At 47.9% G+C, this 17,018-nt stretch overlaps 4 protein-coding genes across 4 annotated transcripts; 1 reads left to right on the forward strand and 3 right to left on the reverse strand.

Annotated features, from left to right (window-relative positions):
- Positions 1-772: 772 nt before the first annotated feature.
- On the reverse strand, positions 773-3,040 carry LACBIDRAFT_246709 (uncharacterized protein; the record flags this gene model as incomplete). The annotated part of the gene is made up of 14 exons (XM_001877764.1): positions 773-1,003; positions 1,126-1,293; positions 1,361-1,385; positions 1,434-1,521; positions 1,579-1,598; positions 1,661-1,674; positions 1,722-1,828; positions 1,955-1,986; positions 2,046-2,098; positions 2,151-2,213; positions 2,275-2,367; positions 2,454-2,609; positions 2,667-2,731; positions 2,794-3,040. Coding segments are annotated over 14 exons (1,362 nt in total), but the record flags the coding sequence as incomplete, so codon positions are not given.
- A 2,248-nt stretch (positions 3,041-5,288) lies between these two features.
- Positions 5,289-8,632, forward strand: LACBIDRAFT_324166 (uncharacterized protein; the record flags this gene model as incomplete). Its single annotated transcript, XM_001877392.1, has 12 exons — positions 5,289-5,448; positions 5,511-5,618; positions 5,689-6,304; positions 6,358-6,647; positions 6,713-6,890; positions 7,013-7,162; positions 7,192-7,338; positions 7,593-7,844; positions 7,935-8,086; positions 8,154-8,216; positions 8,307-8,460; positions 8,488-8,632. 12 exons carry the CDS (start codon positions 5,289-5,291, stop codon positions 8,630-8,632), a joined length of 2,415 nt encoding a protein of 804 aa, XP_001877427.1.
- A 680-nt stretch (positions 8,633-9,312) lies between these two features.
- On the reverse strand, positions 9,313-13,262 carry LACBIDRAFT_231985 (uncharacterized protein; the record flags this gene model as incomplete). The annotated part of the gene is made up of 19 exons (XM_001877765.1): positions 9,313-9,469; positions 9,557-9,641; positions 9,692-9,731; positions 9,781-9,870; positions 9,922-9,971; positions 10,030-10,300; positions 10,355-10,455; positions 10,502-10,564; positions 10,623-10,710; positions 10,763-10,823; positions 10,875-11,107; positions 11,166-11,214; positions 11,267-11,352; positions 11,408-11,419; positions 11,477-11,649; positions 11,702-12,002; positions 12,059-12,412; positions 12,468-12,814; positions 12,875-13,262. Coding segments are annotated over 19 exons (2,949 nt in total), but the record flags the coding sequence as incomplete, so codon positions are not given.
- Positions 13,263-14,890: 1,628 nt separating this feature from the next.
- LACBIDRAFT_313826 (uncharacterized protein) lies at positions 14,891-16,961 on the reverse strand (the record flags this gene model as incomplete). The annotated part of the gene is made up of 10 exons (XM_001877766.1): positions 14,891-15,577; positions 15,623-15,949; positions 16,003-16,069; positions 16,134-16,221; positions 16,268-16,352; positions 16,405-16,566; positions 16,617-16,644; positions 16,690-16,731; positions 16,782-16,868; positions 16,918-16,961. 10 exons carry the CDS (start codon positions 16,959-16,961, stop codon positions 14,891-14,893), a joined length of 1,617 nt encoding a protein of 538 aa, XP_001877801.1.
- Between the last annotated feature and the right edge of the window lie 57 nt (positions 16,962-17,018).

Below are 17,018 nucleotides of genomic sequence, written 5' to 3' on the forward strand. Positions count from 1 at the left end.
ATGTTAATCATCTAAACGAAGATGATCCCCCGTTTATCATGAACAGCCTCACTGTCTTCATCTCCCTTGAGTGAATACCGATAACGGACTAGAGTTCTCCTCTCCCGTGAGCCTTGTCGTCGTTGTCGCGAGAAGATACGGCGACCACACGATCACCGCAATAAAAATCGTTTCGTTCCATCAAGGGTGTCCCTCCCATTCCACCTTTTATATAGTCTCGACGTGAAACGCAGAGGACGACTCGAAACAGCATCCTGACCTCGGCGTTTTTGACCCTAGGGCATAGTATCACAACGATACCACAACGATACTTGTTGTTGATCCTGCTGGGAACTGCGAACGGTCCCTTCCAAGTTGTAAACAAACTACAGGGCGCCCGCAACTCCAGCCAGCAAGCGCAAGAGCCCTATTCCATTAAGAAGTTCAGATGCCCAACACCATTTAGGCAATTTGGAAAATTCCTGACAGCCACACTGGTATACATGGTTTATGTTACAGGGTATACGTTACAGAGGTATGTTAATTCACTGAGATCGATCGAACCTATTCATGGAGCTTCCTCACATAGAGATCGCGCGACCCTTCCCAACATCGCGTGTTTCTCGCGCGGTTGGACGCCCTCTCACTGTACCTTGAGCTACGGAGTCAGGCAACAGATTGAAGGCTTTGTCTGCTCTCAAATACTCGATCGCTCGGGGACTTTTGTGTGTAAACCCAGCAAATGCCAGAGCTTTACGGACAGCCATAATTTCTGCGCCATGAACTTTATCCCTTAACATTGGGTCCCGAGTCGCATCGGGAGGTGCACCATTCGCAGGTGCGAGTGGCTGAGACAATATGCCCTGAGCATCATGGCATTTTCGGCACAGTAATAGAGACGCACCTCTGCTGGAATGTCGGAATCAAAATGGCGCGTATCCTCAGGACTCTGCAGGTCCGGTCGGTAAGGGGCAGGGTATCGGTGGATATTCAACCAATCGATGCCCTTAAAAAACGGGTGAGCCTGTGGGCATGGGAAATTTCAGAAATCAAGTCGTAACATGGAGAAAGCCTGACTTTGATGAGACGAGCACCGTCAGATTTGCCTGTCGGAGGAATAAAACCACTTCTTCGGGCCTGCACGACAATGGAATCGGGTCTAGAGACTGAAACAGTGGTTTGGGAGCCTAGACGGTCTTCAGGTTCGCACAGTAACTGCTGCATCAAGTTTACTCCTTCATGTGAAACGCGCGGGCGAGACGGGAATCGCAGGGATTGTTTCCAGTTCAAAATCTTTTGCCGTGTGACATGGCGCTGTAAACGCATGCCATCGTAATGAGTATGGTAATCATTGTGGTCGAATTTCTTCGTCGAGTCTTACCGAATTGCTAACAAAAGGCGGGAATCTATAATAAATTAGGTTGCGATGACAGGGAGAGGAGAATGAAACAAACCCATAGAGGCATTCGAACATGATTACACCCAGACTCCACCAATCACAAGAGTAAGAGTACCCGTGGCCACGGATAACCTCGGGTGACACTGGTAAAATGTAAAAGGGTCAGAGCAATGATAGAAAGTAGTACTTCCTCTGCTTACTGTAGGAATTAGTTCCACAGCTGCCGTATTGTGTTGAGTTTGAACATCGAAAACGCTCTCAAGAAGATACAGGCGGACTTACACAGAGTAGGCCAACTACAGATGCAATTAAATACACGATCGAAGTGGACAAGGTCGCTCACCTTTCTTCGATTCTTCTCGCGCCAAGTGAATATACCACCTTGTCCTGCCCCGCCGCCCATCAAAAGTTCCACCTCCTTAGGATCCATGCGCTTTGTCTTCTTCCCGTCTGCGACGCCGTTGCCATCTTCAAGGTCAATACCATGTTTGTGAAGCAGGTGCAACCTTTGTTGTTCATAATCTGCGAGGGCGCTTCAGGAAAGAGACGAGTACGAGAAGGAAGGGGAGTCCAAACAAGATGTGTCGTGAGCCCAATGGAGATCAGTTCTGTTCGTGTGAGAAAATGTCAGATTCAGCCGACGTTTCGAGATTTAAAGTGGACTAACGCTAGCCCGAAATCGCTCAGCTTGATGTGACCTTCGGGGTCGAATAGAAAATTCTGGAGGTTCACTTTAACGTCAGTATTTATGTGGACCCAACCAGAAACGCACATCTGGTTTGATATCGCGGTGAATGAACCCTTGCTCATGACATAACTCAATGGCAAGGATCATCTAAAAGAAAAAACACGGCAGTTCGTGGGTGAAGGATCTTTGTGGAGTGGTCGTCTCTCACCTCGGCGACGTAGAACCGAGTAAAGTCCTCCTCAAAAACGTCCCTCTCAATTAGAAGGTTCAAAAGATCTCCACCGCCCATGTATTCAAGCACCTAAAAAGAGAAACCGAGCTGATATTAATGATGAAATGAAATCCAGATGGAACAAGATCGGCGAAAATGGAAAAATGAAGACTGACCAGATACAGATGGTCTCGGTCCTGAAAGCTGTAATATAACCTCACAATCCATTCGGCCCCACCCGGAGAATGGACCAAAGAGGCGGACTTGAGGATATCACGTTCGGCACGGACATGTCCCTCTTGCCCCTTTCGCAACATGTCGGTCTTGCGAAGCTGTAAAGATGACGGTGAGTCTACCGAGTAAACTGACAAGACCAAAGGAAGATTCACCTGCTTCATGGCATATAAGCTGCCGGTCGATTTTTCTCGAACGAGGGAAACTACTCCAAAGGCACCTGCAGAACATTAATTTGCGTTAAACTCGTAAGCGGTGTGTAAGCCGGGACAAGATTCAGACCGTGGCCAATGGTTTTGAGCTTCGTAAAGGCGCTCACATCCACCTTCTGTCGGCGTTCTCTAAGGTACTCGGTTTCATTCTGACGCCAGCGCGCTCTTAGTGATTCTTTTTGTGCCTGACTGAGCTGCATCTCTGCCATGTCCTTCTCCATAGCCAACCTTCTCTGTTCACGAGATGGCGGATGCCGAAATAGAGGAAAGTACAGGTTTTCAAAATAAATTCGCGCCGCGACAGCCTTTTCCAAGGTGGTGAGCGATGGCGTGATAGTTCTCTGTCGTAGAGGTGGTTTGTAACCGTCAGTGTCATGGAGAGCATGATCCTCATCTGTCTCTTGCACTTCTAGATGTGATTTAAGACCGCCGCCCCATCGGATGGTGGAGTTGCCAGGACGCCCGGGTAGACCTTCTACATTGTATGACCCAAGATAAACATTCTCTCTGGCCGCTGTGGTGAGAGTGGAAGAATCGTTCGTGCTGATGCCGTTAACGACGTGAAGACGTCCAAAAGAATCGTCCACAGGAGGTCTGATAGCGTTTACAACTTCATTGATGGCCCTCGCCTGATTATTCTTCCGAATCCTGTTCTTAATGGGGTTCGCCCACTGTGGATCTGCACTTCTGGAATTAGGCCCAACGTAGATTGCCAAAGACCGAACGTTCACCTCCAAGCTTCCCGATGCCGTCCGGTCCCCAGCGTGTCAGTAAGGCTTCGAGCTGGTCAGCGTCTGACGCGTGAACAAGATGACTGATCGGTTTTGAGAAATGTGAGCTGAAACAGGACGCGACCATTGAAGAGGTGCGACATACACAAATCCTGTAGGTTTTGAAACCATATCTTTGCTAACTCTCCGCCCCTTCTTTGGCATTGCTCGGATTGTCGCGGGACTCTGATCCTCATAGCGAGGCCCTGCCACCGCAGTTTGAGGAGAGTTTCCCCAGATCAAGCGAGAGGGTGAGGGTGTCGGAATCATTGCTAATAGATCATAGAAGCCTTTGTGCAGGAACGTTCCAGCCGGCACAGAAGTCGTAGTTGGCTCGTCGTCATAAAAATCTGGAGGAGGAGGCGCGTACGGTGGATAAGCATAAGGAGAAAAATATGGATTGTTGAATGTAAAAACACCAGGAGACCTTGTGTCCTGGTCAGGCCGAGCTCCGAGGGGCGAACGAGGTGGGGTTGGGAGAGGTCGCCGGGCTGGAGAAGCCATCTGGAATTGTAAGAGCGACGTCCAGTGCCGAGCACGGAAATTACTGTGGGCAACGTCGACGGCGCAGTTGTCAACGTCGAGCAAGAGGAGACTCAACGCAACGCGCTACTTGCAGCAAGCGTTCTAATTATGATCGTCGATCTTCTAGCACGTGTTTTCTTGTTTGGATCACAAGCACTCCTGCATATTTTCGTCGAATTGCAAGCAATTCCAAGACTTTTCTCTCGTAAATTCCGTCCTCGCGTCACCTTCGCTTATGCGTTACGCCTGCTATAACCCTGACAAGGTCACCCTTTGGCACAAAACTGTAGTTCTCAGCTGCCTCATGGGATGGACGCACCTCCGAAACGGACGAACAAACAGCGTACCCTAACAAATTGCGCATCTACGGTCTTGTCCCAATGCGTAGCTCGCGTTTGTTACTTGCATTTACAACATGCTTTTGTCTTGAAGAAGCTCAAAAGCTCGAATTTTTTGAAAGCTATTGCTAACATTAAGAATCAAGATCCTTTTCATTTGTTTTCGACCCTAGGCCGACCTACCGATCGTGACTTCCTCTTTCGTTTGCTCAGATCCAAAGTAACACATCGAGGCATTCTTCGCAAGCTCTAGGTAAACAACCAGCAAGCAAACCGTTCATAGGATCCAGTCTCAAGCTTGGTGGGCATGGGAAGGCAAAACCCAGCTAGCCCGATGCTCTACGATGGGATCGAAGAAGGCTACGTTTGCCGTACCCCACGAGGCTTTTATTGGACTCATCGGAGGCCATCAATGACAACGCAATTTACGCGTGCCGCCACTGAACTGACACCGCTTTTACAAAAAAAAAATCTGTAGGGCTCCGGCCAAGTCTTCCTGGACCTGGGCTCCGTGAACTTTGCCCCGGTTGTACCTTCTTGACTTCCAACCTATGCTCAAATCAACCACAACAAGCTTTTGTTTGCCCCTGGCGCCAACCTCTCCTAACAACCTACCCACCTCGACCAACCCTCCCGACTTGTTCAAGTCGCACTTGATTTCAGCTCTCTACCGACGCGTGGTTCATTCCAACCCTTGCCTCCTGTGCCTCCACCCTACCTCGTGCATATTGGCATCGGTATACACGCTTTCCGCGTTCTTCCTGCCATAACTCCTTGTTTGAGAACGACTTCGCCTCTTGCTGCCGAAAGCAAGTGCCTTGAAGGCGTGTCTTCAGGTTCTCGATATTTAAATTGACAGACGCCCTCAATTTCCACCCCATTAATAACTCCGTTCTCTCCTCTCTTCCTATTACTGTCACTTTTCCACTAATATGTCGACTTCAAACAAAGACCGATACTATTCTAGTATGGGGAAATCACGTAGAGGTTCCCCAGGGGATTCACAAGGCAGTGTTTTTTTTCAGACGGGACAGGGTGGGCGAACAGTGCTCCCTCCTCTTTCATCAGCTTTTCCAACCTCACGTTTTCCAGGTCCGTTCTTTATGTAGTGTTTAAACTTCAACGCACTCAATTTGCTACTTTGCCATGTATAGTTCCTGCAAACTATTCTAGTTCATATACACAACCTCGCTCGTCTCCCGGTAGATATGATCTCAATCCTCAGGCGTTTTACCCCAACCAGTGGCAAACTAGTAGCACATGTAAGTGCCTTTTGTTGTCGTTTCCAAAATTTACACAACTAGTATTAATAAAACTCGATTTTTACATCAGCGCCTCAACCAACACATGCGTACACTTATGATACGCCTGAGAGGTATTCTCCCCAACCGCCTTACGGTTATTCGTCTAGGTCTTCCCCGCCTGTCATACCTACCCCGTCAGACTCACGACGCTTACCTCCTTTGACAACATCGAGCCCTGGAGGCGACCGATGGCAGCAATCAGATTACGGAATGCCCACAGCACATGGGTACCCAAACAACATCCGTTCGCCAACAGCCTCTTATCCCAACACTTACGTTACTTATCCAAGCTCGAACCAAACGAGCTCTTATTCGTACCATTTGCCGGGCAATGACCATCATTCGATGGGCGTACAAGATCATAGGTCATTATTTGAAGACGTCGATTCTCGAGACCCTCGCTCCTCTTCTCCTTATAGCCGCGGCTCAGGTTCTTCGCAAGTCTCGCCGCCAAGTTATACTCCTCCCCCAGCCTCCCCCACCTCTCCTGAAGAGCCGACTATTAAAAAGAAGCGCAAACGTGCGGATGCAGCCCAGCTGAAAGTCCTTAACGAGACTTACAATCGAACCGCCTTTCCGTCAACGGAGGAGCGCCACGCTCTCGCGAAGGCTCTGGATATGTCTGCGAGAAGCGTCCAGATATGGTCAGTTGCTTCGGCTGACATGATTTTTCTTTCTTAATATTCTGTGATAAAAGGTTCCAAAACAAAAGACAGTCGATGAGACAAACTAATCGTCAGTCGTCGACAGTGAGCTCTGCTCATCAGTCATTTACAATGGCGAACCATGGCGAACCTCTACTGGATGACCTATCTCCTTCAGGATACGGCGGCACCCCCATTCCGATACTAGAGACGCCATACATGACAAGCTCTTCCCAGCAGGAGACTATCACTTCCCGATCTCATCCCTCACACTCATCGTCGTCACATCGTCGCATTCAAGCTCAGGAGGAAGTACCTACTGACCCGCGCAAATGGTCAGGTCGTAGGTTCTGAAGCCCGCGATATGGTTTTTGATTTTTTTGCTCATAGTTACATCCGCTCATTTAGTCCTTATATCTTGGTTCCCTTTTATTCTTAGAGGCGCTTCATTTAAAGTTACAGTCCCGCGCATTAATCATTCATTAAATCTCACTAAATACATCTTCCAAACATGGACTCTGGGACACCGTCATTATTATTTGGCATCGCTCTGCACTCCTACTTTACTCGTTATAACGACTTTTATGTAATTATATACCGTTCAACTATTTTAGAATAGGTACCTCAGCTCTCATACATTTATTTAATTTAATGCCCTCCGCAAGTCTCCAAGAGTTCGACAATTCCAACTTCATAATTAAAATCTAGTCAAGCTCACTTTACTTCATCTCCAACGAGTATATCCAGTATTTTAATCGGTCAAGCGCACAAAAAAACTGCGGACAAAAATGAAGCTCCACAATTAAAACCGGGGTACAAATTTCTCGCAGATCTGCTAGTACGGCAGAGCAGATATAAGTGAGTTTGGTCGATACGGTAATACCTAGAGACCGAGACAAAGGAGAAACGCTGATTAATTACGCAAACCCCGGTAGTCCTTCTGGCACCTCTTCATCTACCAAGAATAATAAACAAATAGGGGTTAATGAAGAAGGCGACAGATTAGCTACGAAGATCAATCAATCTCGGCGACGGTGAGACAACGTTTACCCACTGACAGGGTATCATAACTCAGTACGTGCTGTAACCCTTGTCCTGAGTGAAAAGAAAACACAGAGGACGGTAGGTCGACGTCGACGTCGAACTGGGGAAAAAAAATATTACTTTGAAACAATCGTTGGGCTTGTCGCCGTGGCGATTTAGGTGTCAAGAGAAATGGCCAGAGTCCGGGCTTCTTTACCACCTATGTAAATTGTGATGCGGGTAGGTTCTCCATTGCTGTGTGTAGTTTGAATTTCGTCGCAGGATCGCTAAAGAACCCAAGCATCTGTATATTTGTAACCGCCGCCTCCAAACCGCCTCAGCAAGTTGAACGTAAATCGACCACAGGCATCGAAACGCTTCTGGCAGTACCCGCGCGGTGGAGTCCCGAAAACAAAGCGGGTGAGGGCATGATGCAGACAATCTCTAGAAAATTAGAAAGTGGGGCGAAAACCCGTGGCACTCAAGTCGGGAATGCGGCGGAAATCGACTATCATTGGTTTGCATAAGATAACGGGAACTCCTGTCGCGCCGGTCACGGGACCAGAACATTGTAACGATCTCCACCAAATCTCGATTTTCCACAGAGTTTTCATTCAACTCAAATTCAACTCTTCATTCCTTTCTTCCACCGGAGCGATTGGTATTTGCGTGATACGCCAGGCGCTTTAGTGTGGCCGAGCCCCTACGTGCATACATTGGTATTATCTTCTTTTGTCATCTTCAGTGACCGCGATCTTGGTTGGCATTTTGCGGACTTCTACTTTTCGTTTCAAATTTTTTCTTTTCTTTCTTCTTCTTTACTCAGTCAAATACGAGGGCAACGTCATTACCAGGTTGTTATTTGCACCCTTTCGATGGACGCACTTATGTTAGTGTGCGCACGGTGTTGGCATCCTGCGTTTTCATTCAGTTGGGCACTTTTTTTTTTTTCATTGTGATTCATATACCAACCGTGTAGCTCCCTTCGCGAACATTATCCGTAACGACATTGGTATCGTCGAAGGATTAACGGCTACTGACCATTCTACCGCAAGCTGCGGGCAAGGTTTTCTCATTTCTGAACGAGAAATCGATGCATATGTGCAGGCTGTTGATTCACTATCATCATCATGGTAACATACTTACGTCGTCTCACTTAGCTGCTTCTCCTTCCACGTCGCCACTTTCGAGGGATCAAACTCGTACGCGGAAGGCAAAATCTATCTGGGCTATGACTGGGTAGAGGGCTGTGGGACCCCACGATCCCACGACTGGCTTCGTTCCGCGCAAAGTCGCCTACCTTGAGGTCAACACGTTCTGATACCCGGACAGCATATTAGCTTTGTGCAACTTCCCCGGGGCATCAGCACCCATAGAGGCACAGCAATTCGGGGCTATCATTTACGCACCGTCTCACCATGCAAATCGACCTCATTATGATCATCCGGCTATCCTTCGCGACTTGCCCCAAATGGGTCCGAACGACATGATCTACAGTCATTCAGCACCCTTGGGATCGAGATAATATTTGCCTGCTGTCGCGACATCTTATCCCTCGGTTGGTCGATCAGCGCATCACCATTCTTCTTCGCTACACGAGCATCGCCGACTACAGTGAGGAAGAAATCGTCTTTACATATTTTGTTGGAAACAATGCCGGCTCACGACATCCAGCTGGACCCTGCTATCTTTCGACTTCCTACTCTTTAGCGGGAAGGTGCAATTAAGATGCATGAGATGATATTATCGAGGTAGGTCTTTGTCTCCTTTTCTTTCCCTTCTTTCCTCAGGTTTCCGGGATTTTGAGTTTATTGGTCCTGACTTATATTTATATGTGACGAACTGTCTCAAAATCTGGGTTTTCATCTAAATTATACCCGTTGTATTATACCGGTTGTGCGTAAGAACGGCGATGAAGGCGCCTTCTAATTGTTTAGGAGAACTATACCTATTTTTTTATACAGAAAACTTCATTATGCGGGTTGTTAATCGCTATCTGTGTCTTCTGGTTTGGGCCCTCCAGTGGTCAACCACTGCAACTTCCTCAGCCTCCTCCTCTCTTCCTGAGCCTTCATCTGGTTTCTTGTCATCTTCTTTTTCTTCACCACGGGAAGTTTCAATGCACCTGCATCCTCAGCCCCACTCCCGACTGGGGTGGCAGCCGCTGATGCCAACGGAGTTTGTAATCGAGATCGGACAGGTGTGTTATGTCCGCTGCCTCTTGGCGACTTCGCATCTTGGAGAGCGTCCTCAATGACCGCAGCCTTTCCTTGCTGAATCATGCGGCCATTGTCGACATTCCATATTTCTGGACCTGAAGAGCAATGAGCATTTACATCTATCCATGTAAGAGACGCGACGAACAGAGGGAGGACACGAATTCGTGATTGTGGGAAATGATGACCTTGAATGTAAAGTGTGAGACGATGAGACGGCACATGGAAGTGACTTACTACAGCGCCACTCCATTCCTTAATAGCCACAGCAAGGCCACCAAGAGCCTCCCTATCTAAGAAATTGCTCGGCTCGTCGAGAATGCAGATCTATTTGATATCGTAAATTAGAACTATGTGGGTAGCCGAGGTGACCCATACCTGAGGGTTGTTCCAGAGACAGGCAGCGATAACGAGCTTGATTTTCTGACCTGAGAAAACAACCCAAACTTGAGATCATTCTTGATGTGTCAACTAAGGGGCGCTTACCACCGGACAGCCCAGAAATTTCATTATACTGAGCAATATCTCCATCAAGGCCAATGTCTTCCAAATGCTTGCGGACAAGATGGGCTGAAGTATCACGTGAACCTGCACCCTCTCGTGAGGACTCGAGATCATCGAACTGCTGGACAAGCTTTGTGAATCCCTTCGCGAGAAGGTCTTCACGGCCAACCCAGGTGTTGTACCTGTGCTCCAATCCTCGCCATTTTATTTCGTATCGGAACGATTTCTTCAGTTTTTGTCGTCCCATGATCATCTACAGGGCGCCCCGTGAGCGTCGCGACGGATCAACGTGACAATGCAGACAGACCTCCAATTTCCTTTTGCTACCATCTTTGCCCAGCCATTCTTGTTCTAAAAGCAGCTTTTCCTCGTCTGTAAGAACACGAGTGGCCTTTTCCAGAAGTTCACCTAATCGAACATTAGACTTGTAGTAGCAGCGGAAATAAAACCTTACGATCGTGCCCATCCTGGAATCGCCATTGAATATAACCGATCGGGGTTTTCTCTAAATGACGATCTACAAAAAGATGTCTTGGTTGAAATCATTATGCTATTAAGATGGGCGAGATACTCACCAATGTGGTGGGTTGCGTGTTGGGAGACGTATCCAACTCGCAAGGCGGGGTGTTTATAAACCGTTCCTTCTTGAGGAACGGTTTCTCCCTGTCGTTAATCATCAATCAAGGCACAGTGCAAACACCGTTAGTGAACTCACAGTGAGAAGCTTAATTAATGTTGATTTCCCAGCACCATTGGGTCCTACTACCCCAACTCGGCTGCAAAGTAGTGTTGAATAAATTTCTTCAAGGACAGCCCAACAAACTGACCTTGACAGGGAGAGGGCACAGCTGACATTGTGCAAACTAGGTGCACTCCGTCCTGGATATGTGAACGTACAGCCCGAGAGCTTGAGAATTGCGCGCGTGTTACTTCGAACACCCATGAGGGAACCAGGCGGTGGAAAAGAAAACTTGACAGATGTAGCTGCGAGGGTATAGTATGATTTTGCTTCTGGATGTTTCGCCACGAAGGCAGATAGACTTCCAGGATAATATACCAACTAGCATCATGACACCGTCAACCGATTGGCCAAAAACTGTCAAGGCAATAGTTCGCACCTTCTTCGATTCGTAATGTATGATGTCCGTTGTGGTGTTGTCCAAGAACCTTAGATGGTCTGACGTTACGATAAGCCCCAAAAAGCTTGTGGAAGACTCACCCAGAGTCGTGACTGATAATCAAGCAGGTCACATTTTTTTGAGATTTCAAATATTCCTCAAGCCACTTGACAGAGGCACGATCCAACTGTAAAAGGTGTAAGAGATGCGAAAAGGTCATAAGAAACTTAGACCAAGCGCACGTGATTCGTTGGCTATGGGAGAAGTCAAATCAGATCAGCGATTCCAAACTACCAAAAGAGAGCGCACACCTCATCAAGGAGAAGCAGGTCAGCGTTGTAAAGCATGGCCCTGGCGAGCTCGAGCTTCATCTTCCAGCCACCTGACAAGCCACCGACTACGTCAGCTTGCCTTGCATCGTCGAACCCAACCTCTGTGAGTTGATCACGAATCTTGGACCGTGGCACACCCTGCAGCGCCTTGTCTAAAGGATCGGCGGTGAGTATTATCATAGATACCCAGGATTTTGAACCCACCTGCGGCAATAAAATCAAGAACAGACAATGACCCATCCTCACCCTGCAAAGAATGCTCCACCATAACACATCGAAGTTGGTCTTGTGAGGGGAAATTCTCTACTTTACCATCACGGAGCTGACGCATCAGGGTGGACTTCCCTGACCCGTTTGTACCAAGAATACCATAACGACGGCCACGTATGAGGCGAAGTGTGGTATGTGAGAGGAGCAGGAGAGCTCCGTATGCTAACGAGAACAACGTATCGCATAAAACTTCGCCCTCGTCTGACGAGCTCTCCTGGGTTACGGCGTACCTGCTCTGGAAAAGAAATAAAGTGAGACCTTACATACTTACAGAAAAACATGAAAGCGTACCTTATCTATCGCATGCAAATCGGAACGCACGGTTTCAGTAAAGGCTGCGGCCTTCTCATCACCAAACCAGGGTTTCATGTAAGTTGCTACACATCGATTCCAAACTGCTTTGTCGCTGTAGTTGCGTGAATGGACTAGGTCTGCAACGAGAGATGCGACAAATTTTAATGAATCCTCCGGCAAATATGGCTTTTGAGACAAATAATCGGCCGGTTTCTGTGGCAAAAGAGTATCCAGCAGGGAGAGTGCATCAGCAGTCTGTTTCTCGACATCACGATGCTCAGCTGGTGGCCCTGACGAGGAGGCACCAGACTTGAGCAAAGTTTCTAGAGCAGTCTCCCCAAAAGCACGGACCTGTATCAATTATGTTCAGAGAATGTTCAGTGTCAAAAGAAAAGAAAAGACATACCTCTGGGAATGCAGCGCCTTTTGCAATCTTTTCTACGCCTTCCACCAAAGGGCTAAGGTAGACCGCAGCAACCTGAGGGTTACGTACAAGCTTGACCAAGTTATCGACCACAACAACGGTACGTCGCTGAACCTCCATACTTCTGTCATTGAGTGCGCGAAGCAGAAGAGGAACAAGAACGGCCAGAGCGGGCGCAGTGACTTCCGCAACAAATGTGGTGCTTGACATAGCTTTGATACAAGCAGGTACAGAATCTGGATTTGCCATACACTTCACCAGCATTGGGGTATGAGGAGCAAGATCGGGGTTGGCAAGGGTGGTACAAAGAGAGGTGGCGCATTTAATTGCTGCACTGGAGACCTAAAGTACAATCAGAGGTCTAAAATGGAAAAGAGTTGTTAGCCAACTTGCCTCCTGTTTAGTGTCATGCATTGCAGCCTCGACCTTAGGAAGCACCGTCCCTAATTCTGCAGCGACAGCATCTCTGGCAGAAGTGACGAAGGATCTAAATGCGTCGAGGACGCCCACTTTGACGCGCCATTTACCAGCTTCTAGGATAGATTCAAGATGCCTGAAAAGGATTCGAATGGATTCTGGAGGGAAAAGCTTGAGAATGGATTTGACAGCGGAGAAGGCCGCCGCGCGGACAACGTCGCCTTTGTCCATGTAGAGGTCGAAAATAATGGGCAAGGAGGGAAGCAAAAGAGGGGCGACAGGTGCGCCAAGAATGGTAGCAATGGATTGAAAAGCGATAGCGGCGGATTCGCGCTCGTATCCTGATTTTTTATTTGTAGCAAATCCGTGCAAGGTTTTTAGGACGCTCTCGTCACTGTATTACAGTCAACTAATGTAGACAACTCGAGATGAGATGGATACTCACTCAAGGGATTGAAATCCAGTTTTAGACACTTCGCGAGCAATCCTATCGGAGGCGCCCTTGGCATCTGAGTTTGTAAAATGAGAGGCGGGTGGTCAGATGGATGAAGTTACTCACCTGGGGCGGTTGGGGCTGTTCGTAAAGCCTCGAACAAGGCAGTAAATTGGGTGGATGACAAGGTATCAGGCATGGCGACTGGCGACATCTAAGGTCGTAAGGATACAGATCGTATAGCTGGGTATTATGAATCGAGGATCGCAGATAATACGAGGGTAGAAAAGTTACAGGATTAGAAGGAACGAAGATAACGTCTAAGTAGTGGTCCGGTGCAGAGCCATCGGAAATAAAACTTACATTGGTGTGATCGATCAATGTCACGTGATAACATGAACTAATAATACCGTAGAGCTGCAACTCTACCAAGTACAATTTCGCGCTAATGTCTCCTTTCCAAATTTCTACTCTTCTTCCTACCTTCACTTTCAGTTTTAAATGCGAATTACCCGACCCATCCTCATAGGCGTTGTCTCAGGCATCGCTGCGGCAAACTGCATCTTCGCCGTGGCATGGTGCATTTTCAGAGGCCGGCGCAATCGAGCTAAGCGCCAGAGGCAGCTCCTTCTCGCTCGTCGGCCTTCAGCGTTGAAGCAGCCTTCTTCCAAAGCCCCTCCCAACGTTGCTGTAAATCGGACATCAGACCGCTATATGCAAGGCATGTATACCATAAACCAGCACAAACGCACCACTATCAACCGGGCGAGGAAATCTCACGCGATCTTAAGCCAGGAGACTCAGCAGTTTACTCATCCCATTGTCCCTCCGGGCTTGCCCTTGCCTTCAGGATCTATCGTCGACCCTTCCAATACGTGTGGAGCGTCTACTTTATCTGATGACGCATCTATATATTCCTCTGCTTCTGCGCCGCCCGAATTTCATCAAGCCTTGTTGGACACTCAGATCTTAGAACCCAATTCACCTTTTGATACCTCAGCTGTAAGTCACTTGGGATCAGCTAGGACGTGGTCGGATAGAGCGAGTCGGGCTCCCCACATCAGAGAGCGTCTCATATCAGAGGCATGCGTTTACAGGACGGCCTCAAACACACCTTCCACTGAACAACACTTTATCTCACAAGCGCACATTGAAGCAGCCACGAGAAGTATATCCCAAAGGTCCGAACCACCCCGTAGAATGATTTCAGCTGATCAGCAATCTCCAAACCGTCTCAACCCAATCTTCTCGCCCCCTCACTTAGTTGCTGAAGTCGATTCTCATCGCTGGCTTGTATCTGATCAGCGATTTTGTGTCCTCAATTCTTCGCCTCCCTTACCATCTCCTCACTCCCCACCCCAGTACGCGACGGTTAGCTCATCACAAGCCTCCTCCAGACCTCCCGCCTCACTTCGTTTTCCGTAGTATATCTTTGATCAATGATGGTTACTCGCATTACCTTTAATCCTGTAGTTATGCACTATGTCTGCAGTAAATCGTAAAAATTCACATAAATGTCATAAGTACATAACATTTGCGCCGCGCTCTGGATCGCTCACTCAGAGTCGTCTGCTGGATAATCGACTTTATCATACAAACGCAGTGTCTCGTTCCAATCCCTCTTCCTCCTGCGCTTGATTGAAAAATATCTGGCCCGACTATCCCAACTCCCTCGCACCCTCCCCTTTTCCTTGCCGCCAGACAGCGCAAAGTGGGTCTCTGGATTTTCAGGCAATCCAAGGGAAGACGTTGCGAGATCCATGACACGATTGTAGAGCTCCCTTCTCTTTTCTTGCATGCCTTTCAGAGTTGGTTTCCCAACCTGGAGAAGGCGCAGAAGGGAGGTGAAGGCCCGGAAGGCGGACACGGCATCTTCGCACCAACGAAGGGTTATCCACATGAGAGACGGCACGAGAAACATTGTAAACAATGCAATGGGCCACGTTAGCGCCACTGCTGCAAACCAAACGCAAAGTCCCGAAATAAGCCCATAAATGAGTTTATACTGCGCGATTTCGTCCCAGGTGTCAAATATTGGACCAGTCTTCTTGAAGTTACGGACAGCGTAAAAAGTCGTCGCAAATACAGGGAGCCAGAGAATCAACCCTGGCAGGGATATCGTAAAAAGACAAAGGGACCACAAGAGTCGAATCAACATCCTGGAAAAGATGGTGCGCCGTGGCAATAGGCGACGAATCCGATCATCTTTGATACCACAATGAGAAAGTTGGTCTTGGTATGCCTATATCAAGAAGTTAGACAGTTTTGATAGAAGAGGCTCATCCACCTGTCTTCCCTTTAAATCAATTTGTAAAGCAAATACATCTGATGTGTTGAGGACAAGATTGCCTTCCCGCTCTATACCTCGATCTTTGGGAGGTGTATGTGGTTCAGCGTTTTTGAATGCATCAAGAAATTGTCGTATGAGACGAACGTAGTCGCCGAGGGTCATGAGCGTCCCAAGGGGGGCGTACATCCGCGCAGCGAGTTTTGCTGTACGGATGAGATCCCAAGTGGGAGAGTCCAGTGTTCCAGCACTGATAATCTTCTGCATTTCAGAGGTGAGGGACCGAATCTGGTCAAAATCTACAGGAGCGAGAAGCTCTGGATTATTCTGAGCATCGGTAGGCGTGAGGGATAGTCCTGATGCAAACCTGCGGTACTGACCTTGGGCGTGAATGTCGTGGGTGTATGAAATGATACTAAAACATCGGAACGAAAATGTTGCCGATGCCTGTAGAGGTATGAAAACAAATAATCCAATGAGAGAGGGACTGTAATGGTGATAAAATACGTACATATACGTAATGGAACATGTCAATACCGAAACTTCAAAGTCCGGATCGTTACGGTTCCTTGTTAGTACGTCCGATACCAGTCGTGCCACTGTGGAATTTTCAGCAACCATAAATAGACAGAATGGAGCAGTTACCGCCAGTTTTCAACGGCGCAATAGTTGGATGGAAGCGACTCATCCCCTCAGGAAATAAACAGATGGCATCACCCAACTCCAACGCCTTGGATGCACTGTTACTCTCGTTAAAAACGAGAAAAACATCAGCCACGTACTTCCATAAGCTTTAGCATCGCATCCGTGTTATCTGCTTTTCCGTCCGCACTATCCTTACGCCTCTTGATTGGGACTGTGCCAGCAGACTCTATTAGCCAGCTTGTGAAGGTCCTGTGCCCGAACTGCGTTGCCTTCGCAGTGAGCCGGAGCATGTTTCGCCTCTGGCCATAGAATATGAGTCGCCGAAACAGATGCGACTTAGTTAGCTCGCCTTTGAAGGTATGGAGGTCACGAGAAGTCTACGGACGTTAGCATTAGGCCAAGGTCAAACGAGTATTGCTCACAATGCATCCGTCAAGGAATTGCTGTGGTTTGCACATACAATGCTATAATGTGGACGTCAATATAGATTTATTAACATATAAATAGGGCCGACCATGGCTTTCCGGTTTCTGGTACGAGATCAATGCCTTCTATGACGATTGTCCCATAGAATATCTTTAGCACAAATCTGAAGAGAAGACTACAAAGTCTGGTGAGAAGGGGGGACCGAAAGGATCCATTTACTTTACCGAATCAAAACATAGGACCAAGGAGTGGGTGATCCTTCGAGCATATTTTGAGAGGCTTGAACTTGGCTTGAACGCTCAGTTACGTCCGATGACTAAGCCAA

This window comes from Laccaria bicolor, genomic scaffold (genome assembly GCF_000143565.1).
Source record: "Laccaria bicolor S238N-H82 LACBIscaffold_5 genomic scaffold, whole genome shotgun sequence".
NCBI lineage: Eukaryota > Fungi > Basidiomycota > Agaricomycetes > Agaricales > Hydnangiaceae > Laccaria > Laccaria bicolor.